This window comes from Arachis duranensis, chromosome 8 (assembly GCF_000817695.3).
Source record: "Arachis duranensis cultivar V14167 chromosome 8, aradu.V14167.gnm2.J7QH, whole genome shotgun sequence".
Taxonomy (NCBI): Eukaryota; Viridiplantae; Streptophyta; class Magnoliopsida; order Fabales; family Fabaceae; genus Arachis; species Arachis duranensis.
The window spans coordinates 27141651-27164474 of NC_029779.3; the positions used below are offsets into that span (position 1 = coordinate 27141651).

Genomic DNA, 22824 nt, shown 5'->3' on the forward strand with positions numbered 1-22824 from the left:
ATGTCTATATAATTTATGTCTTATGCTATATACTAAATAAATGAAGCCTAAGGGTTGAGATCAATCTTTTAAGAGTAACATTTTCTACAATTATTTTTTTTTTTTATCAAAAATAGAAAGATTCAAACTCACGATTTATTAGATGAGTATAAGAAAGATTATGCCATTTGAGCTATAATTTATTGGCAACAGCCTTTATAATTGTTAGTCAATACTCTAAACTAACTAAAATGATATTCTTTTTCTCTTTATTTATAAAATATACATTTTTTATAATTTTTAAAATTTTTTAATTTATTTTAATTTTTTTGTGTTAACTAATGTTAATTTTATTCATTTTTGTGGTAACCTTACATTATATTGTATTTACATGTTGATGATGCAAATGACAAGTAGTAATAATAGTACACCCAATTTGTGACTATAGTGGCTATATATAATGCCTATACAACTTTAATAACATGTAAAAAATATTACTAAATTAAAGTAATGATATTTTATTATTTAATAATATTTGTTAAATATTACTAAAATTATGTAACCATCATAGCTATCCTATTATAAACAATATAGACTTCACTTGTATATATATATTAAAAGTGCAAATTAAACTTTCTAGTGTGGCCGGAAGCTGCTTGGTGATATAGAAATATAGAATGAACATGTATCTGCAGAAGATGAGGATGAGACATTCTTGTTGCACACTCAATTGAGTTGTTTGAACTTTGAAAGCAGTAGCCATTAATTTCATTGCACTTTAAATGTTTTGTCTTCTGTCGCTGTAAAGTCTTAATATTAAAACCAACACCAACAAGTATATATCATAGCCATACTCATTTTTCTTTTAAAAATATTATTTATATATTAAAATTAATTATTAAAATCAGTTATTATATATTTATATGTTATTTAATTTATTTTTAATATAATCTAATATAATTGTGATTTTTTTTATGTGTTTGTCGTTTAATTATTGTTGATATTCGCAGACAGATAAAAAGAGAAAAAAGTCAATATATATTAATAAATAAATAAATTTTGATAGTTTAAATTGAATTATGTAAAAATAAAAATATAAGACTACGAGAACTGCTTTGTTGAATATTTATATTATGTGATTAGGTGTTTGATAAGATAGTAACAATCAGGAGCGAAGCTTAGTTCAGACAAGGGGGTTATGGCCCCCTAAACTTTTATTAAAAAAGTTAGTAATACTTTTTAAAAAAATAAAAAATAGTTAAATTAGCTCAATTTATTATAACTTAAAATACCAAAATTCAATTTTCATATCTTGCTTTTATTGCACAATAGTTTTTAGTTTTAAACATTCAAAACATGTTGGATTTAGACTAAATTGAGTGTATTCGCATTTCGCAATTCTCTATTCAATAAGCAACAGTTCCTCTACCTTTGAGTTCAAATATAAAAAATTAGGTTATTTTTATTTATATAATTTAATATTATTTTGTATTTGACTGTTTATTTAATTTAATTTTTTATATGATAAAAAATATTAAAATATTCAATAAATATTGATACTATCGTATTTATATAAATTGATAAAAAAATTCAATAAATATTATAAATTTTAATATTTGTCTTTCTAACTTCTTTTTTACATATTTTACAGGATATATATTCAAATTTTTATATAAAATAATCATAAAAAATCAAAGAATTGATGTATTTTTTAAGAGGAAGGTTAATATTTAAGAAGGAGAACATATAACTTTTACAATATCAACACCTATAAATAGTTCTTCTATTTTAATGAATCACGAAAAAAATGAGATACAACCTTCAAAAGTTCAAAGAGTTGCATCTGATTAGTTTGACCTTAATTTTTTGAAACGAGACCTAGAAAAAGCTTTAAATTTGACAATATCACCCAAATCAGAGAGATGAGGTTACACGAGCTTATCTTAAATGGGGTCCATATCAAAAATATATTGATCATTATTTTCTATGTGGCCCTCCCAAAATTTTATTTCAAGCTCCGCCACTAGAACTAACAATACAATTATAAATAATAGAAATTTATGATGCCTGGACACACTGATATTGATACGGGATATGACACGATACGAGATACACTAACATACGAATTTTAAAATCTTATAAGATACGGGGACACGTATACATATAAAATATAAAGTATTTTTTAGATAAATCGTAATGATATTTTGATATTTTACTTTATTTCAAGAATATATGTTAAGAATAAGACTGAATACACTGATACATAATAGTATTTAGATGTGTCTAAACGTATTTAAAATTTTTCATTTTAATTTTTATTAAAACACGATTAGACACAATAGACAAATATATCAGACGAATATCAATAAATATCATATCCAAAATATATTCAATATATATAAACACAATAATTCAACAAAATATCCGTATTTTTTCATAGATAAAAATTAATATCTTAGTATACCTTATATTGATGCCAAAAGATTACCTGTTGATAGTATCTGATCTTAGAGGGACATACAACATCTACTATAAAATATACTAATTAATTGGACCGTATAGCCGTACGACTATAGTAAGCAATCGAACCATCCTTCTAGACCAATATAGACTATTCTATCATCACATTATTCATTCCAAAAATTTAAATTAATAAAAAATAAAAAATTACGTAAAAAATTATAAATATGCAAAATCTAACCTGTAAAATTTAATTTGGATGGTCACAATTTAATTTAGTATATTTTGAATTAATTTAAAATTAAATTAGATTTTTTTCTTTGAAAAAAATAATTCAATAAAATATCTAGATCAAATTTAGGTTTAGCAAAATCCAATTCAACATGTACAAATTAAATTTTATAATAAATTATATATTATAAGACTTTAAGAATAATAAATTTTTAAACTCATCTTTTAAAAAATTATTTAAAATTATTATCTAATTAAATAGCAGTATATTAAAATTAAATTTTTAACTAAATATAAATGTTATCATTTTCATATTTGGTTGTTTGTATATATAATATATCATCTGTTAAATACTCATAATATTAAATTGACGTCATGTACTAAAATTGTCCTTGAAATTCTAATTACACTAATTACGTCCCTGAGATTGACAAAAGTGTACTACGTTAGTCCCTAACCCATTTTTCATTAACGACGTGATGATATGGCTTGATGACGTGAGTTGTTAGTGACACGTGTCACTCCATGGTTTGGCCACGTGTAATGGTACGATGATGTGGTGACCAATGACATGTGACATGTGATGTGGATCATTGTACCACGTGTCACAATGCTATTTAGCCACATGTCCGTTTGTGCCACGTGTAGCAATAGTATTCGTCTACGTGTCGTCCATTATGTCATCATTGTAGATGTACCAAATTAGTCCCTTACTTTGTATTAAGTGACTCATTTTTTTCTCTGAAATTGAATATCGTGCACCAAACTAGTCATTTCACCAATTTTTTTTCTCATTTTTTTAAATTTTAAATTTTCAATAACTTGGATACACTAATTTCAATTCTATTTTTTAATATATTGTTTAAATACAAGTGCTTTCATAAAAAAATTTAAAATTTTAGTTTTAATTTTATAATTTTTTTCTATAATAATTTAACATTGGTAAATTTTGTAATATATAAATATGTTATTATAAAAAAAGAATTATATGATTGATTAGACATATTTTTTCATAAAAAATATGTATTTTTAACAATAAATCAATAATTAAAATAAACATTTTTTTGTACTTATAAAATACACGTTTTCATTGTTTGTAAATGGGCTAGATTGAAGGCACTTCAAACACCCTCACTATCATCTCCGACCTCTTCAGCCTAGACGAAAGAGGTCAGAGATGGTAGTGAAGGTGCTTAAAATGCCTTTACGTCAACTTCAAGATGGCAGTTAGGGGTATCCATAAGAGAAAAAATAGGGTTAAGTACTGTTTTCGTCCCTAAGGTTTGAGGCCAAAATCAAAATCGTCCCCGACCTTTTTTTGTTATTAAAATCATCCTCAACGTTACAAAATGTTATAAAATTATCATTTTCTACTTTAATTTTATTTTTTTACCACATTACCCTTAATAATTAATATAAATAATAAAAATAATATTAAAAACAAAAACAAACTCTCCCCCCACCTCCACCTGCACCCCCAACTCCCTTATCGCTTCCCTTTCTTCTCTCCTCATTCAAGCAGAAAATCTCACAACAAAATCAGATTATGCAATACAAACAGAAATTTCAATTTACACAAAAGAAGAAGATGAAGAAGACGCAGAAAAAAATCAAATTTCTGTTTTCTAGTCCAACCATAGCAGCAACAAGCAAAATCAACAGAAATGGCAGTTCAAGCAACAATTCAGCAATCCTCATTGTCAAGTTATAGTTTCAAATATGTGGTGTCATAATTTTAGCAACAACAACAAAATTCATGCCAAACTTTAAAAATTATGGATGCAGAAGAAGAACTCGATGCAAACTCAGATTCAACAAATAATTTCACAACAAATTTGCAGAATGTATCAACAATTTTAGATTCAGATTTTCAATTCCATATCCAACAAAACCGCATCAGAGATATCTTCTTCCAGGAACAAGTTCAACCGATTTGAACACACAAGCAACCCGAATTTCAATTATGCAATCAGATTTCCTGATTCAGGGACCAGCTTACCTGTATGCCGGAACGCAACCTTTAGATGCCAGCGGTCGTTTGTGGTGGGGAACAAATTCGATCGAGGACAAAGTAGCAGCAAATCTGACAACAGGTAGCAGCGCCGAGGACGACACCTCTGTGAAGGGGGAGCAGATGCTCACAACGCCCTAGGTTGACGGAGTGGCAGCAGCGACCAGCACCAGAGAACATAGAAGACACAGCAGCAGCTGCAACAACAGTAGAACTAGCTGCCAATTCCAAAACCTCCTTTTTCTTAATCTTCTGCCCTAATTCCAAAACCTCTTTTTCCTTCTCTTGAATCTTCTCCTTCAACTCCTCCAAAGCCCCAATTTTCTTCTCCAAATCCAACTTTGGCGGCAGTATTTGTGAGTAGTGTGTTTTTTGCAACGTCTGTGTAGAGAGCTTTTTCTTGACCATCACTTCTTCTCTGGACCCATTCCTCCCTTGATGAATCATTACTACTGCTACTCATCAACCTGTTCTCGTTGTTCATGTTGTTGTTAAGATGCACTTGTTGCCTCAGTCCCACTTGGATGACAACAAAAACAGCATGATGATGTTGATGAGAAGGGTAGTTTGGAAGTGGTGCTTGCTGCAGCATGTTCTGGAAGCTGAGAGTACCTAAGGAAGACGAAGAAAAAGAAATGACGGGTTGTTGGAAGTTAATGGCAGTAGTTGAGTTGTGGACGATGGAGGGTGGGAAAAGCGGGTAGTTGTTAAGTAGTCTCTATGGGAAAGGGCGAGGAAGATAAGATGGTGGTGGCAGTAAGGGGTCCATGAGAGCAGAAATGGTAGAAAGAAGGGAATGGGGAGGGAAAACAAAGACATCGGGGTGGGGTTTTATTTTTATTTTTTAATATTATTTTTATTAATTGATAAGGGTAATTTGGTAAAATAAAATAAAAAAAGACGATTTTATAACTTTTTATAACGTTGAGGATGATTTTAATAACAAAAAAAGGTCGGGGATGAATTTGACTTTTACCCCAAACCTTAGGGATGAAAACAGTACTTAACCCGAAAAAATATTTTATAAAAGCACTTGTATTTGAATAACATGTGAAAAATAAAATTGAAATTAATGCATTCAAATATATTGAGAATTTTGAATTTATAGAAAAAAAAAGAGAAAAAATTGGTGAAGGAACTAGTTTGATGCACAACATTCAATTTCAGGAACTAAAAATGAGTCACTTAATGCAAAGTGAGGGACTAATTTGGTGGATAAATACAATGATGACATAATGGACGACATGTGGATAAATACTGTCACTACAAGAAAAAGCAGTATTTATAACAAAAAGTTGTTACAAAAAATCGAAATTTTGAAACAAAAAGATTTTGTAACAAAAAAGAGGCCGTTGCAGTATGTCCCATTACAAAAAATTTTTGTAACAAAAAATGGAACTGTTACAATTCAAAATAATATTTTGTAACAAATTTTTCTGATACAAAAAAAAAAGTTGTTACAAAATTGATAACAAATTTTGATCTTCAAAATATTTTGTGACAATATATTTTTTTCCTATTATAAAATTTTGTTACAAAATATAACTTGATTTTGTAACATTTTTTCTTTAATTACAAAACACTATTTATTTTGTAATAATTTTTTTAATACAAATTACACATATAATTTGCTAAATTATATTATTTTTTTAATTAATTAATATATTAACTAATTTACTCAGCAAGTCAACATTTATATAATATATAATAACATAGATAGTTCAAATATATTTCATTTAACAAAGATTGTTTTATAAATCTTCAACATATAAACTTTAAAGTACAAACTAATAAGATACATTGAAGAACCCTAATGAACTAGATAGAAGCTTCTCATAAGTGCCACACCTGAAAAGACCACCAACAAAAAAATACTAGTTTAAGAAACAATATTTGTTTCAATATGTATGCGATGCTTTTGTAGCAATGTGGCTGGTGCACGAAATTGTGATCTCAATGGCGCCAACAACTTGGTATGCACAATTGTAATCTCAACTCTTTTTCACAACTTCGCACAACTAACCAGCAAGTGCACTGGGTCGTCCAAATAATAAACCTTACGTGAGTAAGGGTCAATCCCACGGAGATTGTCAGCTTGAAGCATGCTATGGTCATCTTGTAAATCTCAGTCAAACGGATTCAAATGGTTATAGAGTTTTGATAATTAAAAAGATAAATAAAACGTAAAATAAAGATAGAGATACTTATGTAAATCATTGGTGGAAATTTCAGATAAGTATATGGAGATGCTTTATCCCTTTTGAATCTCTGCTTTCCTACTGCCTCGTCCAATCCTTCATACTCCTTTCTATGACAAGCTGTGTGTTGGGTGTCACCGTTGTCAACGGCTACTTCCCGTCCTCTCAGTGAAAATGGTCCTCTACGGTTTCTGTACGGCTAATTAACTGTCGGATTGCTCGTCTCGGATGAAAAATACCATGCACAGATATCGTATGGCTAATCAGCTGTTGGTTCTCGATCGTGTAGGAATAGGATTTACTATCCTTTTGCGTCTATCACCACGCCCTACAGTCGCGAGTTTGAAACTCGTCACAGTCATCCCATCCCAGATCCTACTCGGAATACCACAGACAAGGTTTAGACTTTCCGGACCTCAGGAATGCTGCCAATGGATTCTAGCCTATACCACGAAGACTCTAATCTTGGATTCAGATGCCCCATTGTTAGAGGGGAGTCGATATGAATCGTTGACTAGAAATCCAAGAGATATACATTCAAGTTTGTTTTCATGTAGAACGGAAGTGGTTGTCAATCACGCGTTCATAAGTGAGAATGGTGATGAGTGTCACATAATCATCACATTCATATGTTGCGATACGTGGCACAAACGGACATGTGGCTAAATAGCATTGTGACACATGGCATAACCATCCACATCAGCATGCCATGTGTCATTGGTCACCATATTATCATACTATTACACGTAGCCAAACTATGGAGTGACACATGTTACTAACAACCCAAGTTATCAAGTCATGTCATCACGTCGTTAATGAAAAATGGACCATGACTAATGTGATACATTTTTGTCAATCTCAAAAACATATATTATTGGTGCAATTAAAATCTCTAGAACAATTTTAATACACAACACTAGTCTCAAAAATTATTTTAAGGTTTAACTCACGTAACATATATATAAATTAAATAATTAAAGAGTTAATAGTAATTAATAAACTTTTCCACCTTTTGACTATTAATTTGGTTCGAACCCCAAGCCTAATCATAACCTTGATGATGCATGCACTTACTAACTTGTAATTAATAATAAAATGTGCATGCACTGTTAATAAGAATTATAATAATTAGCTTATCCAAAATACTAGTAACAACCAAAATCAGCTTTCATTTATTATTCTTTTTGGGGGTGCAAATGTAACTGCCAACTAAATCAAGTAGTTAGGTGGTTTAAAATTTGCAAGGTACAGATCATAAAAAGGCGAGATTATATGTGTTAATTAATTAATGACATTGAAAGCTATAAAAAGTAACGATAATTTTAAGAGTTTATTAGTGTTCTAAGAATATATGATATATGATTACTTATTAAAGCTTTTTTTATTAGTTTAAATTTTATAATGAGTAATTTTATGATATTATTATTAATAAAATATTTTAAATATTTTTATTTAATAAATAAAAATAAATACATTAAAATTTAAACTTCTTATATTTAAAAAAAAAATTATCATCTTAATATGTATCTTTAAAATATAAGTTAGATAAACTCTTGACACGTTAACATTTATCTAGTTGTTAGTTGTTGATGGGTCTCAGCATGGTGTTCTAATAATTATTCCATTCCAAAGACACTGACACTGCAACCATATAACTAATACTAATTATGATTATATATTCTTTTTGTCAACTATAGTGGCCAAAATAAAGGGTTTGCCACTATTCTTATCACATGGTTCTTTTTTGTTGGTCGTTATATATTTTACATATTTTTTTTATTTGTCTTATATTTTAAATATTTAATATTTTTTATATATGAGAATAAACAAATTTAAGAATTGAATTGTAAATTTTTTGATCATAAAAATTTGATATTATATAATAAAATTATTTATTTCTAAAATTAAAACTACGAAATAAAAATACATAAATAATCATATATCGACTACACTTGGCACTCTTAATTTTATTCATTATTATGGGTTTTGAATTTTGAGTTCTTGACAGCTACTGATGCATGTTCTGCACTAAGGACTCTGAAAAAAGCAAACGTTATTATCATGTTAAATAAAGTGAAATTTCACAAAACATGGAGAAAAGAATTGCAATTAGAATTTGGAATACTCATTGCATATAGAGATTTGTACGTTTCTAACATATAGTCCTCCTTAATTGATAGGAATTATTCTGAGCTTTTTGCATTTGTGAAATAGGATTGAAGATTCGAGCCTTACCTTCCTTAAGTTGGCAATTACTTATATTTATTTATAATTAATATGTAAATCTCATGTCTGGTGAGAAATGGAATTGAAAGACACCTGTGATAATGAGCGAGCTTTAAGGATGGTTTTTCTCCGTGATGGTGTTTAATTAGGTTAACCACCCCTAATTAATTATTAGCTTTCTTCTTTTCTTTTTCATTTTATATAGTCTATCGTTTCATTAGTTCATATATTCATGCCACTTAAGTCAATGCCTAGAGTCAATGATCAAATCACATGCACTTCTTCGACTATTTTAACGACTAGAAATATTTGAAAAACAATAAAATCAACTTAAATCAGTTTAAAATTATTTTATTTTATATTTATTAATTATTTTTAAAATAAATACATAATATCATTTGGTCCATGAATTTTGGTTGCAATTTATGAGCTAAACCATGCTGATGAAAGCCTAGATGAACTTACAGCATGTAGCATGAATAAAAAATGAGAAAGTCTAGGGGGACAGCAGAAATTGTGATATATAGCCATCAATTAGCCATCAAAAGTAAAATGAGTAATCCTGCACCATTGGATATAATCTCCCACTGTTAAACACACCTATGATGACTAATTGATGGCTATATATCACAATTTCTGCTGGTCCCCTAGCACTCCTCATAAAAAAATTTGCGTGGGACATTTTCGTTTAAAAAAAAAAATATTATAGTAAGATCTCTTACCTTTACAAAAATAAAACATACAAGTTTCATTGTTTTTATTTGAACAAATAAATTCTAAAAAATGTGATAAAATAACCTATATATCTTACTTTTATAAAGTTTAAAAACTTCTACGCAATAAAATTTTTTTTTGGACGAAAACGACCAACACAAAATTTTTTAAAAACCTGTCCTAATATATCCTCAAAAAATTATAATTCACTCATATTTTTATAATGTCACTCTTTATATATTTTTTATATTTTCTTTTGTATGCATTTAAAAAAAATATTATCAAAATAAATAAGAATAATATTATCATTTTCCGATATCAATGGATCAACATCAATAGTTCAAGACTTTTTTTTAATCCGAATAAAATTAGGGTTCTTACAACTGATAAACCTTCAATGTACGATCCACGGCCCATAAAGCTACAAGAACAAGTGGAGTCCAAATACATAATAATGCAGAGAAAGCCCAATGTTAGCATGCTATCTTTAGTGTAAAAATAACAAAAAGATACCCTATTTTCTTGTCTGACCCAAGCAAAAAAAAAAAAGAACATGCAGTTGAAAATGATAACAAAAAAAATAAAAAAATAACAAAAACGTCACTAAGAAAAACATAAAAAAAGAAAATAATAATATTTGAATCTAAAATTTTAGACGTTATACTTATTATGACAAAAAAAAATAAAGACATTATACTTATCAATATTTTGGGATATTCATGTGCAATATTCTTCTCGTTACAAGGATTCCTAACTCTTAATTTATATTTATACACGAATAAGTAAAAAAAAAAAGGAAAATATAATTACACACGACCAAGAGAATCTAATGAACAATGTACAAACTTTAAATCATCATCAGTATCTGAATTTTGTTAGACATCCAGTCTATGAAATCGTATTTGATAAATATTCTAAAATAGAAAGACAGAAATATGAAGCAATACAAATTTATTAATGAAATACAACATTTTTGTGTCAATATTTTCTATTTAAGATACTTATCAAACACAATCGAATTTCGGCATTTGCATGCAAGTCATTCATCAACCGAAAAGTCAGGCTCAGCTGGCTTCTGCACAGAGCTAACTACACCAGAATCTGACCTACTAACACTTTTCCTACCACTCATCATCACAGCCTTTGATGTTGGAGTCTCAGGCTCAGAAACTGTTACATAATCATTATTATTATTATTAATATGATTATTATTATTATTCTCCTTTGCTCTTAGTCCAGCAAGATCCTTTCTCTTCTTATGCCTTCTCCAAGCAGCTTGAATGAAACATGCAGCCCAAGTTCTCCATTGGTGTGAATAGAATCTGAACTTGTGCCTAAGTTGCTTACTATGCAGCCTTCTAAACTGAGATGCAACAAATTTAAGATCTTCAGCAATGAGTGCAAAAGCCTCAACTTCTGAGAAGGCCTTAACAGTTCTTGTTGAAGAAGGGAGAATAACACTGGGCCTTGGGTCCAAGGCCCAAGTTAGAAGCTCCTCCCCACAGAAATCACCAGGCCCAATACGGCACGAGTTGAAGAATCCAGCTCTGCCACCATTGGTTGTGTAAGAGTCAAGGTGCCCTCTTATTATGAACAGCATTTCATTCACTGGATCCCCTTCTCTTACAAGGTAAGTTCCTTCAGTGCATAATGCTGGTTTTAGTCTTTCACATATTGCATCTAGCATGCTCTCATCCATTTGGTCAAACAATGGTACCTGTTACAATAATTTCATTATCATAATATATATAAACTTATCAGCAATAACTATCATAATTATTGTAACCACTTACTCCTCGAACAAGGTCAAGACAAAGGTGGCGCTTGATGTCTCTACGAAGATCTAATGGAAGACCTTTGAGAAGAGCTTCTTCATCAACTCCCCTAGTAGCCATCCATTTGTATTGATCATATTTTCTCACAGATTGTCTAAGTTCTTGTGGTAGTTGCCTGTGATGCATCCATTGTTCTGTGTCTGTTCTTTTCACCCTCCACTCTTCTAACCGCACAGTAGTTGATTGCAGGTATGTCTACACAAATTTTGAGTGCTACATATTAGTACACCCTATATATTCAACTATAATGAATAATGTCCTTCACTTGCACTCATTACTTATAGTAATAATAATTACCTGCATATTACCAATGAGTAATGCAAAAAGAACCAATCCAAGTGTTGCAACAACAATGGCAACCATAATTTCTCCAACAAAAGTGCTAGTAAGAAGGCCTTGTCCCAATGAACTGTAGCATAAAATAGATATATCGATTTCGACAGTTATTTTGAAACAAGGAAACTCACATACAGTTGTCTTCACGTAAAGTTGATATTTGAAAATCGTTAGATGATTGGATAAGTTTGAATAAATCATCATCTAATAGTTTTTAACTCTCAACTTTACGAAAAAACAATTGCATGTAAGTTTTCACACACAAAAAAAAATGGTTAGTTATTACCTGAGATTCCTAAGGCCCCACCAAAGACAAAAGAAGTACTTGTTGAAGAATGATGAGGATGTAACTTGAGAAGTGACAGCATCAGCATATATACCAAACTGATAGAAGTTAGAATCTGGTGAGCAGAGGTTTGTGATGTTACTTGCTAGAAACCATAAGTCTCTTTTGGAATTTCCAACCCTGCGGCAGTCAAAGAATGCATATTCACAAAATGGCTTCTCAACATTGCATACATTTCTCCAACATGCTTCTTGCCTTTCTATTGACAGAAGGTACCAGCAAGCTCCTAAAATCTTCATGCAATTCAACAAAACAAACAAAAGGGTATGAGTTAGTTGAAACTATTTTCACCTAGCACATACCATAATGCTATTTAAACATCTAAAAATAAGACAAGAACTTACATGGCTTGCCAACATGTAAAGCATGAGGTTGTAAGCAGCACCAGCCCATGCTGTTTCTGTGACAACCCCAGTAGCACTTACAATTTGTGAAGAGAGTGGGAAAATCAAATATAGCCTTGGAACATACTGGAAGATGATGAAAAACCGAAGCACATTCTTTGTGTTTGCCATGGTTGAACCCCTAAGAGTTGGGATGATAATCCAAATTAGCACCTACAATAAATAAAAGATGAGTATTGACAGGTATTGAGTTAGGAGAAGGGATAATATTAATGATTGATTAAGGTAAGGTACCTGAGGAATAGGCAGGGCAGCAAGAAAGTCTAACCAAAATCCCTTGAAAAGGTACTTAACTGCAATCTTGGAAGTGTCTATGACAAGTTCACCTCTTCCAAAAACTCTTGAAGAAGGAGCTACATAAGCAGTGCGAAACTTGGCGAAAATCTGAATGACATAGAAGGCATCACCAACTGTTCTTATCAAAGTAAGGGCAACTTCAAGTGTTACTCCAATGTCAATGCACACTTCATCTTGAACCACTGGCAAGTAGAAGAACAAAGGGTCCACAAACAAAGACACCAAGCTTGCCACCAAGAAGATCTTGTTCCACCTGTGGATCGCTTGGCCGCGAGGATCTAAGATTATTTTTCTTCTTTTAACTCTCTCATAATCCTCTGAGAACACTCTTGATAAAACTCTACCTTTCAAGAACTTATTCCCTGCCTTTTTGTTGGAACTAGCCTCTGCTATTTGTGTTCCATCAATGTGGTATTTGACCTTCATACCATTCTTACTTTCACTCTTGTTATTTGGTAGCTCCAGATCATCCTCAAATCTATATATAATGTATGAAAACTTTCGATTAGAGGCTTTGTAATATATTCATAAGGAAAGAAACTTGGAATTATTGTATAGGGAACAAACCTTACAGATCTTGAATTACCAAAACCCATCTTCTCTTGAGTCTTTAGAACAATGAAGATACAGAATTTGGAGAAGATTCTACAATTTATTAGTAGCTTATGTTATAAACAAATAACATAAATTCATCATGTAAAGGAAGAGAACTTCTATATCTTTAGAAAACCTTTATTATGGAAACAACACCATTTGAAGTTCCAAAAGCAACATGAAAACAAGAGTATTTGCAGTAAGATTAAAGTATTAAGTAACCAAAAGCATGTAAATAAGATGAGAATAAAAAATAATAGAATGAATGAATGCACTTTACTTAAGGGAGATAAGTGAGATCCTCAAGAATTTGCATTTGCTTCTGGTGTAAGCAAAAACTAACTAATTAACCATGTCACATTCAAATTCAACAAACTTATTAGCCTCTCATATATGCAGTAGTAGTGCCTGAAAGCTTGGTAGCTCTTCCTCCACCTTCTTTCTGAATTGAAAAACAGAAAGACGGTTCATTTTGCAGAACAGAGAACACGCTTAGAATGAATGAAAATAATGAGAGTTTCTGTATCTGATTCTGACTTTGATTGTTTTACATAAAAATTGTGCCACATGTGGCACCAAAGCATCCCCGTACGTTAATTAATTAATTGATGTAGGCATGTAGCTAGCCATGTTATTATATTACGATGTTCATGCCAGAAAAAAATAATTCCACGCTTTTGTCAAACCATAATTATCGTATATTGATGATTACCCTTCACTGTCTAGAGTATTATTATTATTGATATACTAATGTATATAACAATGCTATAACAAATAATATTGTTTAGTGATCGAATTATACCTCAAATGACATAGTCTCTCTATATTTACTTAGAAATTGTAGATTTGAATTTCTCTATCTTTGATAAAATAAAAAATAAATAATATTGTTTATAACTTTTTTTTTTATATAAACCTAATTGAATGTTCGTTATTATTAAATTTGCTATGAATCAGAAATTTTATCTAACAGAATTAGTGAGTTATTTTATATATAAAATAAGAATTATATTACATGTATATTAAAATTAGCCACTAAAATCAGCCACTAATATAAAATACATGCTAGAATATGAATACATTATGAAAATAAATTAAACCACACATATATTTATACACAAATATATTAGTAGCTAATTTTAATGTATAAATAGTATTTTTTATAAAATAATATTTAAAATTTTAACATTTATTTAAGTCGACTTATTGACACCGTTAAATTATTTTTAAAATTATAAAAATGATGAAATTGAGATAAGTAATAACATTTTGAAAGATCCGAGGAGGAGTTGACTGCGTTAGATACGCTGCCATTTGGAATCTTGACACGTGTTTCCTTCACTCTCACTCTCCATACCTCAGATGGATAATACAATCTCCTATTTTATAAAAAAAATAATTAGTAATAATTAGTCTAATCTTCAATATAATAATACTAAAAAAAACAAAAAAACTCAAATTTATTTTATTCAATATTTATTGTGCTATAATTAATAAATATTAAATTAAATAATTTTAATTTGTTTTAGTTAATTTTTTTTTATTTCTCAAACATTATTATATTCAATACATAGTTGACTGGGGTAGTAGCATGCATGTACTCATTTCCTTTCATTAGTGATTCTAGAGTTGAGCTTTTCTTTTTTTTTTAAATGAAAAAACATATATATTAAAAGGATGAAATCTGAAATAAATTCTTAAATTCTCAAATTAATTAAATAGAATGATAATGTTCCTGTGTGAGCTTCTGTTTATTCTCTAGTTAAAAATATCAATTTTTTCTACTTTAATTTTAGACACAAATGGAATGTGATATAAAACAATTCAAAGTTTTAATATGTCTTCTTATTATTGATATCCACATAAAATGTTTCAAATTATAATAAATATCTTATCATCATTATATACTTTGGTCTTAGGAATTTATCTATTGAAAATTGTTCATTTAAAAATCATAATATACAAATTCTTTGACCTAGTTGTGTGAAACTGAAGTTTCTATCTCCTTTTCTTGTTTTTCTTTTTTCCCCCTAAAAAACGAAAAGAAAATAGCAACCATTTTAATAACATGACAAAGTAAATAAAGCAATGACAAATTCCTTGCCTCATTGAGAAGAGACACATATTGTTATGGAAACTTTGAACAAAATGCTTGTTTCATATAAGTTAAATGATTTTTTGGAGTAATATTTTATTTAAAATAGAACCATATTAAATTAACTATTTATCTAATAATAATATCAGACTTTTTCCATGACAAAAAAAAAAAATTAAAGAAATCAATTTCGTAGGCCAATGAAATTCCAACAGCTAACAGCTTACAGCACAACATGAAGCCTCAAATTGTTTTCCTGTCGAGTGTCGGCACAACATTTCTACGGCCAGCACAGCAACACTCCATAACCAAATAAAATAAAATAAAAGATTTGAGGTATAAAATATTTACACAGTGAAATCGTTCTATGATTATTCTATTGAATTGAACTTTGTGCATTGCATGACAGTATAGTTGGCTATTTGCTATTATATTGATTTATGAATTATGATTTATCCTATGGTTCTATTTAAATCCTCTATACTATAGCAACAAGAAAAAGATAAGTGTATTATTTATATGGAGAGTATAAAGGGTATGGAAACAAGGCTTGTGATAGCATTAAATGTGCAAGTGGCATTGGTTGTACCTTACAGAAGATCCATCTATCAAATTTGTTAACCCCAAAATACAGTGTGTATCCATACTCAGAGGACCCATCTCACAATGATTTTGGTTTCACACCTCTTCAGAACCATGTGGTTTTGGTTCAGAATTTGTATGACTTTAAAAATTATACATTCAAATATAAATAAGTCCATAAAGTAGTATTATACTAGTATATAAAAGTTGTTATTTCTGATGAAGTAAAACACATATAAAGAAAATTCTAAGAAAAAAAAAATGCAACAAGCTAAGAACTAGAGAGGAGGAGGTCCTGGTTCATAAAGAGGAGGGAAGCAGCAACTGAATAAACCACAGCAGCACAGAAACCATAAGCTGAAATGTAGAATAAAACCAAACAAAACATGTTATAGGAGGATCAGTTCTAAGTTTGCATAACTCATTATCAAGCAAGGATAAGTGTTGTCTTACCATGTATCCAAGAATCCTCCATCAGGGGGAGCTTGACCTAGCAATGGTGTGCTTGGAGGAGGAGGATCCATCACCTACTTACAAGTTACAATAATGGTTTCTTCTCAACAAAGAAAAAGTAAGCATAGTTGATAGGTTTCTTACCATCCTTTCCTCAAGTCTTACCTTCATCTACCATTCAAACTTTGGATTCAAAATACAGCTAACAAAATAGTGTTAAGTCTTTCTATTTAAACACTTGAAAGTCGATCCTTTTTCATTGGTTAAGACTAGAACTAGTGGAAAAAAAAACCAAAGAAATGTTGAGTGAAAATTGGGTACAAATAAATAGACCTAGCACTTATATCAGTACTACTGCTGAATACAAATGCAAAATGCTTATTTCTATTGCTGAATGCTGATTGTTACAAGTTCATCACATCCAATTCTTCTACAAATAAAGTAGAACTGGAATCACAATTACCTATGCTTATCTTTTCTGTACAAGAATACAAGGAACATATTCAAAGTTCTTAGCTATAAACAACTCTTATGTGCTCTACATTACAAAGGAAAGTGAATGAATTTAGATCAGCACCCTTCTACATTCTTCAGTCTTCAGCATTCTGAACCTTTCTATGTTAATGTCATCAAGGAAAACGATTCGAACCGCGGTTCAGTTAGGTCTACCATTTCCTCTTCTGATGCATGCCAGCTCTCAGGAATTTTTGAAGTCAAGAGGATCAAACTCTCCATATACTCAGTTGAAAATGCATCTACATTTTCATTTTCATTCCCAACAACATGAAGATTGTTTTCAGTATCTTGTGACATGAAATTACAATAAGCGAATCTGGCCGACGAAGAAGCTTGCCTTGCCTTCTCTGCATCCTCTGATTCCTTCACATGTCCAGATTAGAAAATAAGAAACATGATCAAACTAAATGCAGTTCAGAAATGTGGACAAGAGAGTGAAAGTGTGAACCTGAAAAAGGCTAAGTGGAATGCTTATTCTTCTTCTAGATTTTCCTGGGGAAATACTTGAAAGAATTTGAACAACCTCACTCATGGTTGGTCTTGTGTCAGGATCCAACAGCAAACACTCTTTTGCTAAGTATGCCATTACCTTCACCTCTTCTTCTGGGAAGTTTCCTTTCAATCGCGGATCGATCAACTCTGTGATTAGTCTCCTGCTATCTTGCAAGAGAGGAGTGGCCTAAAACAGAAAGAATGTTACTATCAATGATGGTAAATTCAAGATAAAATATATAATAATAATATCAACTTAAGAATTACCCATATAACAAGGCTTTCTTCTCTGCCTGCTGATCTAAGGATTGGTTGCTGGCCACTGATAAGCTCAAGAAGAACCACACCAAAACTAAATACATCAGATTCAAGAGAAGCTCTCCCAACAATTGCATACTCGGGTGCGAAATACCCGAATGTGCCCTGCATTCTCTCTGGAGAGCCAGGACAACTGAGTATGTCATCAGCTATCAAGTTTTTAGCCATACCAAGATCAGTTATCTGCAATTCAGTCATATCAAAATCAACTTAATTAGAAGCATACTATAAATCATTAATGATTAACTATAAATTTGATACCAAACTCATACTTTTGCATGCCAATTTTCATCAAGAAGAATGTTGGTTGATTTGACATCTCTATGCAGAATTCTTGGAGCAGCTGCTTCATGGAGATACTCCAAACCCCTGGCAGCTCCCAATGCGATATTTACCCGAGTAGACCAACCCATGTTCTTTCCAAAAACTCCATCCAAACGGTCCCTCAAATTCCCATTAGGCATGTACTCAAACACTAGTAACCTATGAACATTTTTCCCTTTTAATTCTGAGCAGTATCCAAGCAATGGCACCAGATGACAATGATGAAGCCTAGACAATAGTTCAATCTGCAACAAGTGTTCCTTTAGTCTTATTTCTGTTTTCTTAAATCTAGACACTATAGAACATGATTAGTTACAACCTCAGTGAAAAATTCAGTGTCTGCTTCAGGTCCTCCTTCATCTTTTAATCGCTTAACTGCCACGTTACTTCCATCTTTAAGTCGTCCGCGGTATACATAACTACATCCACCAAGTCCAATTATGTTGGAAGTTGAGAAGTTTCCAGTGGCATTTTCCAGCTCAGAGAACGAAAATCGAATGATACTTCCATGAAAAGTTTCTCTATGGCTCCCAAACAAGAAAGAGGCCTTCTGAAAGCATCCTATATATATATAACACAGGAGGGGAAAAAAGGTTATTAATAACCAAAAGAGAAGCAGCAAAATATGAGAACTTCTTCTTGAATTTGAATCAAAGAACAGTACCTGCAATATGACTCACTGGAAAATGAATAGCAGCTTTTGTTTCTGGAACTGAAAATGTTCTATGACTAATTAAGTTGGAGGTACTATTGTAACTTATTTCTTTATCTGATAAAACCATTGGTGATTGAATTGAACAGCTGTCTCTTTTGCAGACATAGTATAGAACTGAGGCAATAAATGCAAGAGTGCTGCATACAACACATATTAAAAGCACAACTACTATCACAGTCCTTGTTGAAATGTGTTTCTTTGAACCTAATGCAACGCTTTTGCTTCCTGCACAAGACTCAAAACCATAAGATTAGTTGAAAAAAAATAATTGAAACCAATGACTTTTTCTAACAAGGCAAGAGGCTAAGAAATGGTTTCAAGTCATGTTTTGAATCTACATGGTTAAAATTAAGCAAAGGGTTTTAAATTGTTGTCTGCAACCAAAATTTCGGCATAGTTTAGCTGCATTATAAACTTTCAAGATGTAAGAAAAAAGGAAGAAGGAAGATAAGATACCCCAGGTGCAGTTGCAGGATTTAAAGCAACTAGAGCTATGGCCACCTGCTGCCACTTTAGGGAATCCATTGGTATCACATATGCATGTCCATGAGGATTCACTATCTTCAGCATCTGCATAGAAGGTAAAGCAAATGCCATGAACAGTTGAACACATAAAAAGCATTGCATGCTTACTAGTTAATATAAAAGCTTTAGAAGGTTACAAGTATACCTGAATGGCAATCACATGAGTGAGAACAATTAGAAAGAGAGTATATATGGTTCCTTTGGAAAGAAGAACATCTACATTTCCACTTGTTTAGGTAAGTCTCAGAAGGTAATCCTTCAAGTGTATTATTTATATGTAGAGATTAGTAGAGATTAGTAGCTAACAATAAGGTAATCCTTCAAGTGATAACAATTACTCAATTAGAGAATCAATTACCAATTGCTTTATAAGCTATGATACTAAACTAAACCAAACCAAACCAAATGCATTATGAATGGTGGCACTAACCACAAAATGAGTGCTGAATCCATAGCAAGCTAATAGCAAGAACAGCTGCAAGTTTAAGTTGAAACTTCATTTATTCCAACCCTGGCAACCCATAAGCTGCAAGGAAAGCAAAAGAACATTTATTTGTATACAATTGCAACCCCTACAGCAAGAGTGAGGATTAAACATATTAATGGCTTCAATATATTCAAAGTATATCAGAGTCAATCTGCAGAACAAACACTACTAACTCATAATGAGTGTATGAATCTATCTATTTTGCCACTATAGTTATAGAGATCATATCTGACAGAAAGATAAATAGCAAAAGAAAAAACAGCAAAAGAAGTGGGCATTAATCATTGAATCCCATGGTTTTCAGTTATATTTGTATCTATCTAAGATGCAGAAACTAAATAAGGGCCAATCATTTCATGCTTAATAAGGAGATACCAATTTTTGTGGGCAAGAGCTGAAAATTGGTAGGAAAGAAGGAATGAAAAACGTTTATCCCACAAACAACTGAGTTAAGTTCATCCATGATCCATCAAGTTCTGAAACAAAGATGAGATTGAGGTGATTGAAGTAGGGACTATATTGAAAAAGTTGCATATAGGATAGTTAATGCAATAAGATGAGGAATCACGGCACTGATTAATGTATAATGGACCCTTATTAGGACTAAATAAACAACTGTGTTCAATTGGAGGAAGCCACATATATTGAAGTACACTTTATTACGTAAGACAACAAACATGTGTATATAAAACTTGTATAGAGCTATGTTTGCCGACGGCTTCAGATACTAGATACTATATCATACATGCAAGGACTATGAAATTAAATAGGAAAAAAAAATGTGAAAGTTTGTTTTAGCAGAACCTGTTCAAATTGTAGAGCTTAAGATCAAAGCATTATGTAAACCCTTTTATTAAAGGATTCAACTACCTTGTGTCGTAAGGTACATTTTAATAATAGAAATTTTTTATGTTCTTATATATATTCAGTAAGATACATGTTAATAAGGCTCTTTACCCTTTTGGCCTTTTTAAGTTTCACCAAATTAAAGTGAAGTGAAGTATATAACTATATATCCCTTAGCACCATGAATAACAGAAATGACATGATTAAGAATGAGGAAAGAGCAAAAGGCTAATGAGTAATGAGACAGATGAAAGTGGAAAGAGAGAGACCCCACTCGAATGGGTGCATTCTCTATTGATTATGTCCTTCACTAAACAAAACCACATGCATACAAAATAGGAAAATGAGGCTTAATTAATAAAGGGTCCATTTGATATACCACCCTCTCTTAAAGTGACCCCTTTGCTTACTGAAAGGGACCCTTCAACGCCTTTCTTTCTTTAGTCAAAAAAAAAATATACTTCTAATAACTAAATTTTTTAAAAATTTAAAATTAATATAATAATAATGTATAATAATTATATCTAATTTACTTGTATGGAAGGTTGTTTTTGTGAAATTATTATTGAATTGATTGTAATTTTTTAAAAAAATAGCTATTAGAAATATATTTGATACAAATAAAAAAATATTGGGATAAAATTAAGATAAAATAAATTTAAAAATATTTTTAAAATTTTTAATCAATTACAAAAATAAAAAATATCCTTTATCTAAAACCAAAATAATGAGATCACTAATTGAGTTATTTGAGTAGGACATAATACATGAACAACGAATGGTATACAAGTCACTAGACGTTGAGTTAAGAAATTAACTAAATTAATTATTGATGACAAACATTATTTTTGGCAAAATAAATAATTAGAGTTATTTAATTAATAAATATACATTGCTAATTATTTATGTTATGTTGTAGGCCATAATTCAAGTTAAGCAGCCCAAATGGTATGAAAATAATATAGCAAGGCCGATGGGTAAATAAACTAGCACAGCCCAAAAGAAACAAAGCCATAGGATCCAATAGGCCAAACGGGTTGCTTAATAAAAACCGGATCCAAGCCCGTATCCATCCCACAAAGCTTCTCTTGTAAGATTGAATTCTTCACTCCTCCAAAGTAAGCAACGTTCCTCTCCTCTCAAATCAAGTCAAATCATGGCATCAGAAAAGTAAGAAAGAGAAAGAGAGAAAAAGGTTCCTCCCTAAGCTAGTAACCAAAGAAGCAAGAGAGAGAGAGTTGAAGCTTGAAGCACAGAAGCTAAAACAGTAATTCAAAGCTAAATTAAGCGTAAGAAAGGTAATCCATCTCATCTTGCATGCATCAGATCTTCATCCTTTCTTCCCAACTCTCTGCTCTATCCGAAAATGACATTCAAAGGAAAAGTTGATCTCTGTTCTTCACTGCTACAAATCCAAGGTCACAAGAAATTCTTGGGGACCAAGTTGCATCTCTATGGTTCAGATTTGGTTGACCATTGGAAAACAATTTCGGTTACTCCTTCACGGCTTTCGGTCAAGTTGGAAAAGTCAGAAGGAAAGGTTCCAATTTGATGATTGAAAAGAAAAAGTGAGCTTGTGGGTTGGTGAAGCTCAAGGCTCAAGATGTTGACCTTGGAAGAAGAACCAAGGAACATGCAAGGAGATAAAAAGAAGCTTGTTGTTCATTCTGAAGAAAGGAGAGATAACCAGTGAACTTGAGGTGTTTGTTCTGAGAGAGCTCTTTGAAGAAGTTCAACTAACTGGACAGTGTAACATATTCAAAGGTGCATTCCGCCAGTATGAAGAACTAAATCAGAGGCTTGCTAATCTGGTTTTTCGCATAGCATAGAGGCTGTTGAT

General features: G+C 31.1%; 2 protein-coding genes across 3 annotated transcripts; both read right to left on the reverse strand.

The window, feature by feature from the left end:
- Nucleotides 1-10755: 10755 nt before the first annotated feature.
- On the reverse strand, nt 10756-14210 carry LOC107461752 (protein CNGC15c). The gene is made up of 8 exons (XM_016080307.3): nt 13912-14210; nt 13605-13682; nt 12975-13515; nt 12681-12893; nt 12277-12569; nt 11952-12063; nt 11613-11849; nt 10756-11536 (listed from the first exon to the last, which is right to left on the reverse strand). The coding sequence occupies exons 2-8, from the start codon at nt 13631-13633 to the stop codon at nt 10859-10861; spliced, it is 2103 nt and encodes a 700-aa protein (XP_015935793.1). The 5' UTR covers nt 13634-13682; nt 13912-14210; the 3' UTR covers nt 10756-10858.
- Nucleotides 14211-17129: 2919 nt separating this feature from the next.
- Nucleotides 17130-20745, reverse strand: LOC107461738 (receptor-like serine/threonine-protein kinase NCRK). 2 transcript variants are annotated; one of them, XM_021129196.2, is made up of 10 exons: nt 20514-20745; nt 20082-20177; nt 19797-19907; nt 19583-19696; nt 19076-19351; nt 18731-18972; nt 18360-18656; nt 18037-18270; nt 17726-17956; nt 17130-17640 (listed from the first exon to the last, which is right to left on the reverse strand). In XM_021129196.2, the coding sequence occupies exons 2-10, from the start codon at nt 20149-20151 to the stop codon at nt 17377-17379; spliced, it is 1839 nt and encodes a 612-aa protein (XP_020984855.1). In that variant the 5' UTR covers nt 20152-20177; nt 20514-20745; the 3' UTR covers nt 17130-17376. The 2 variants fall into 2 exon arrangements, with proteins under 2 accessions (XP_020984855.1, XP_052108424.1); XM_052252464.1 differs by lacking the exon at nt 19797-19907 and having other exon boundaries at nt 20514-20744.
- Between the last annotated feature and the right edge of the window lie 2079 nt (nt 20746-22824).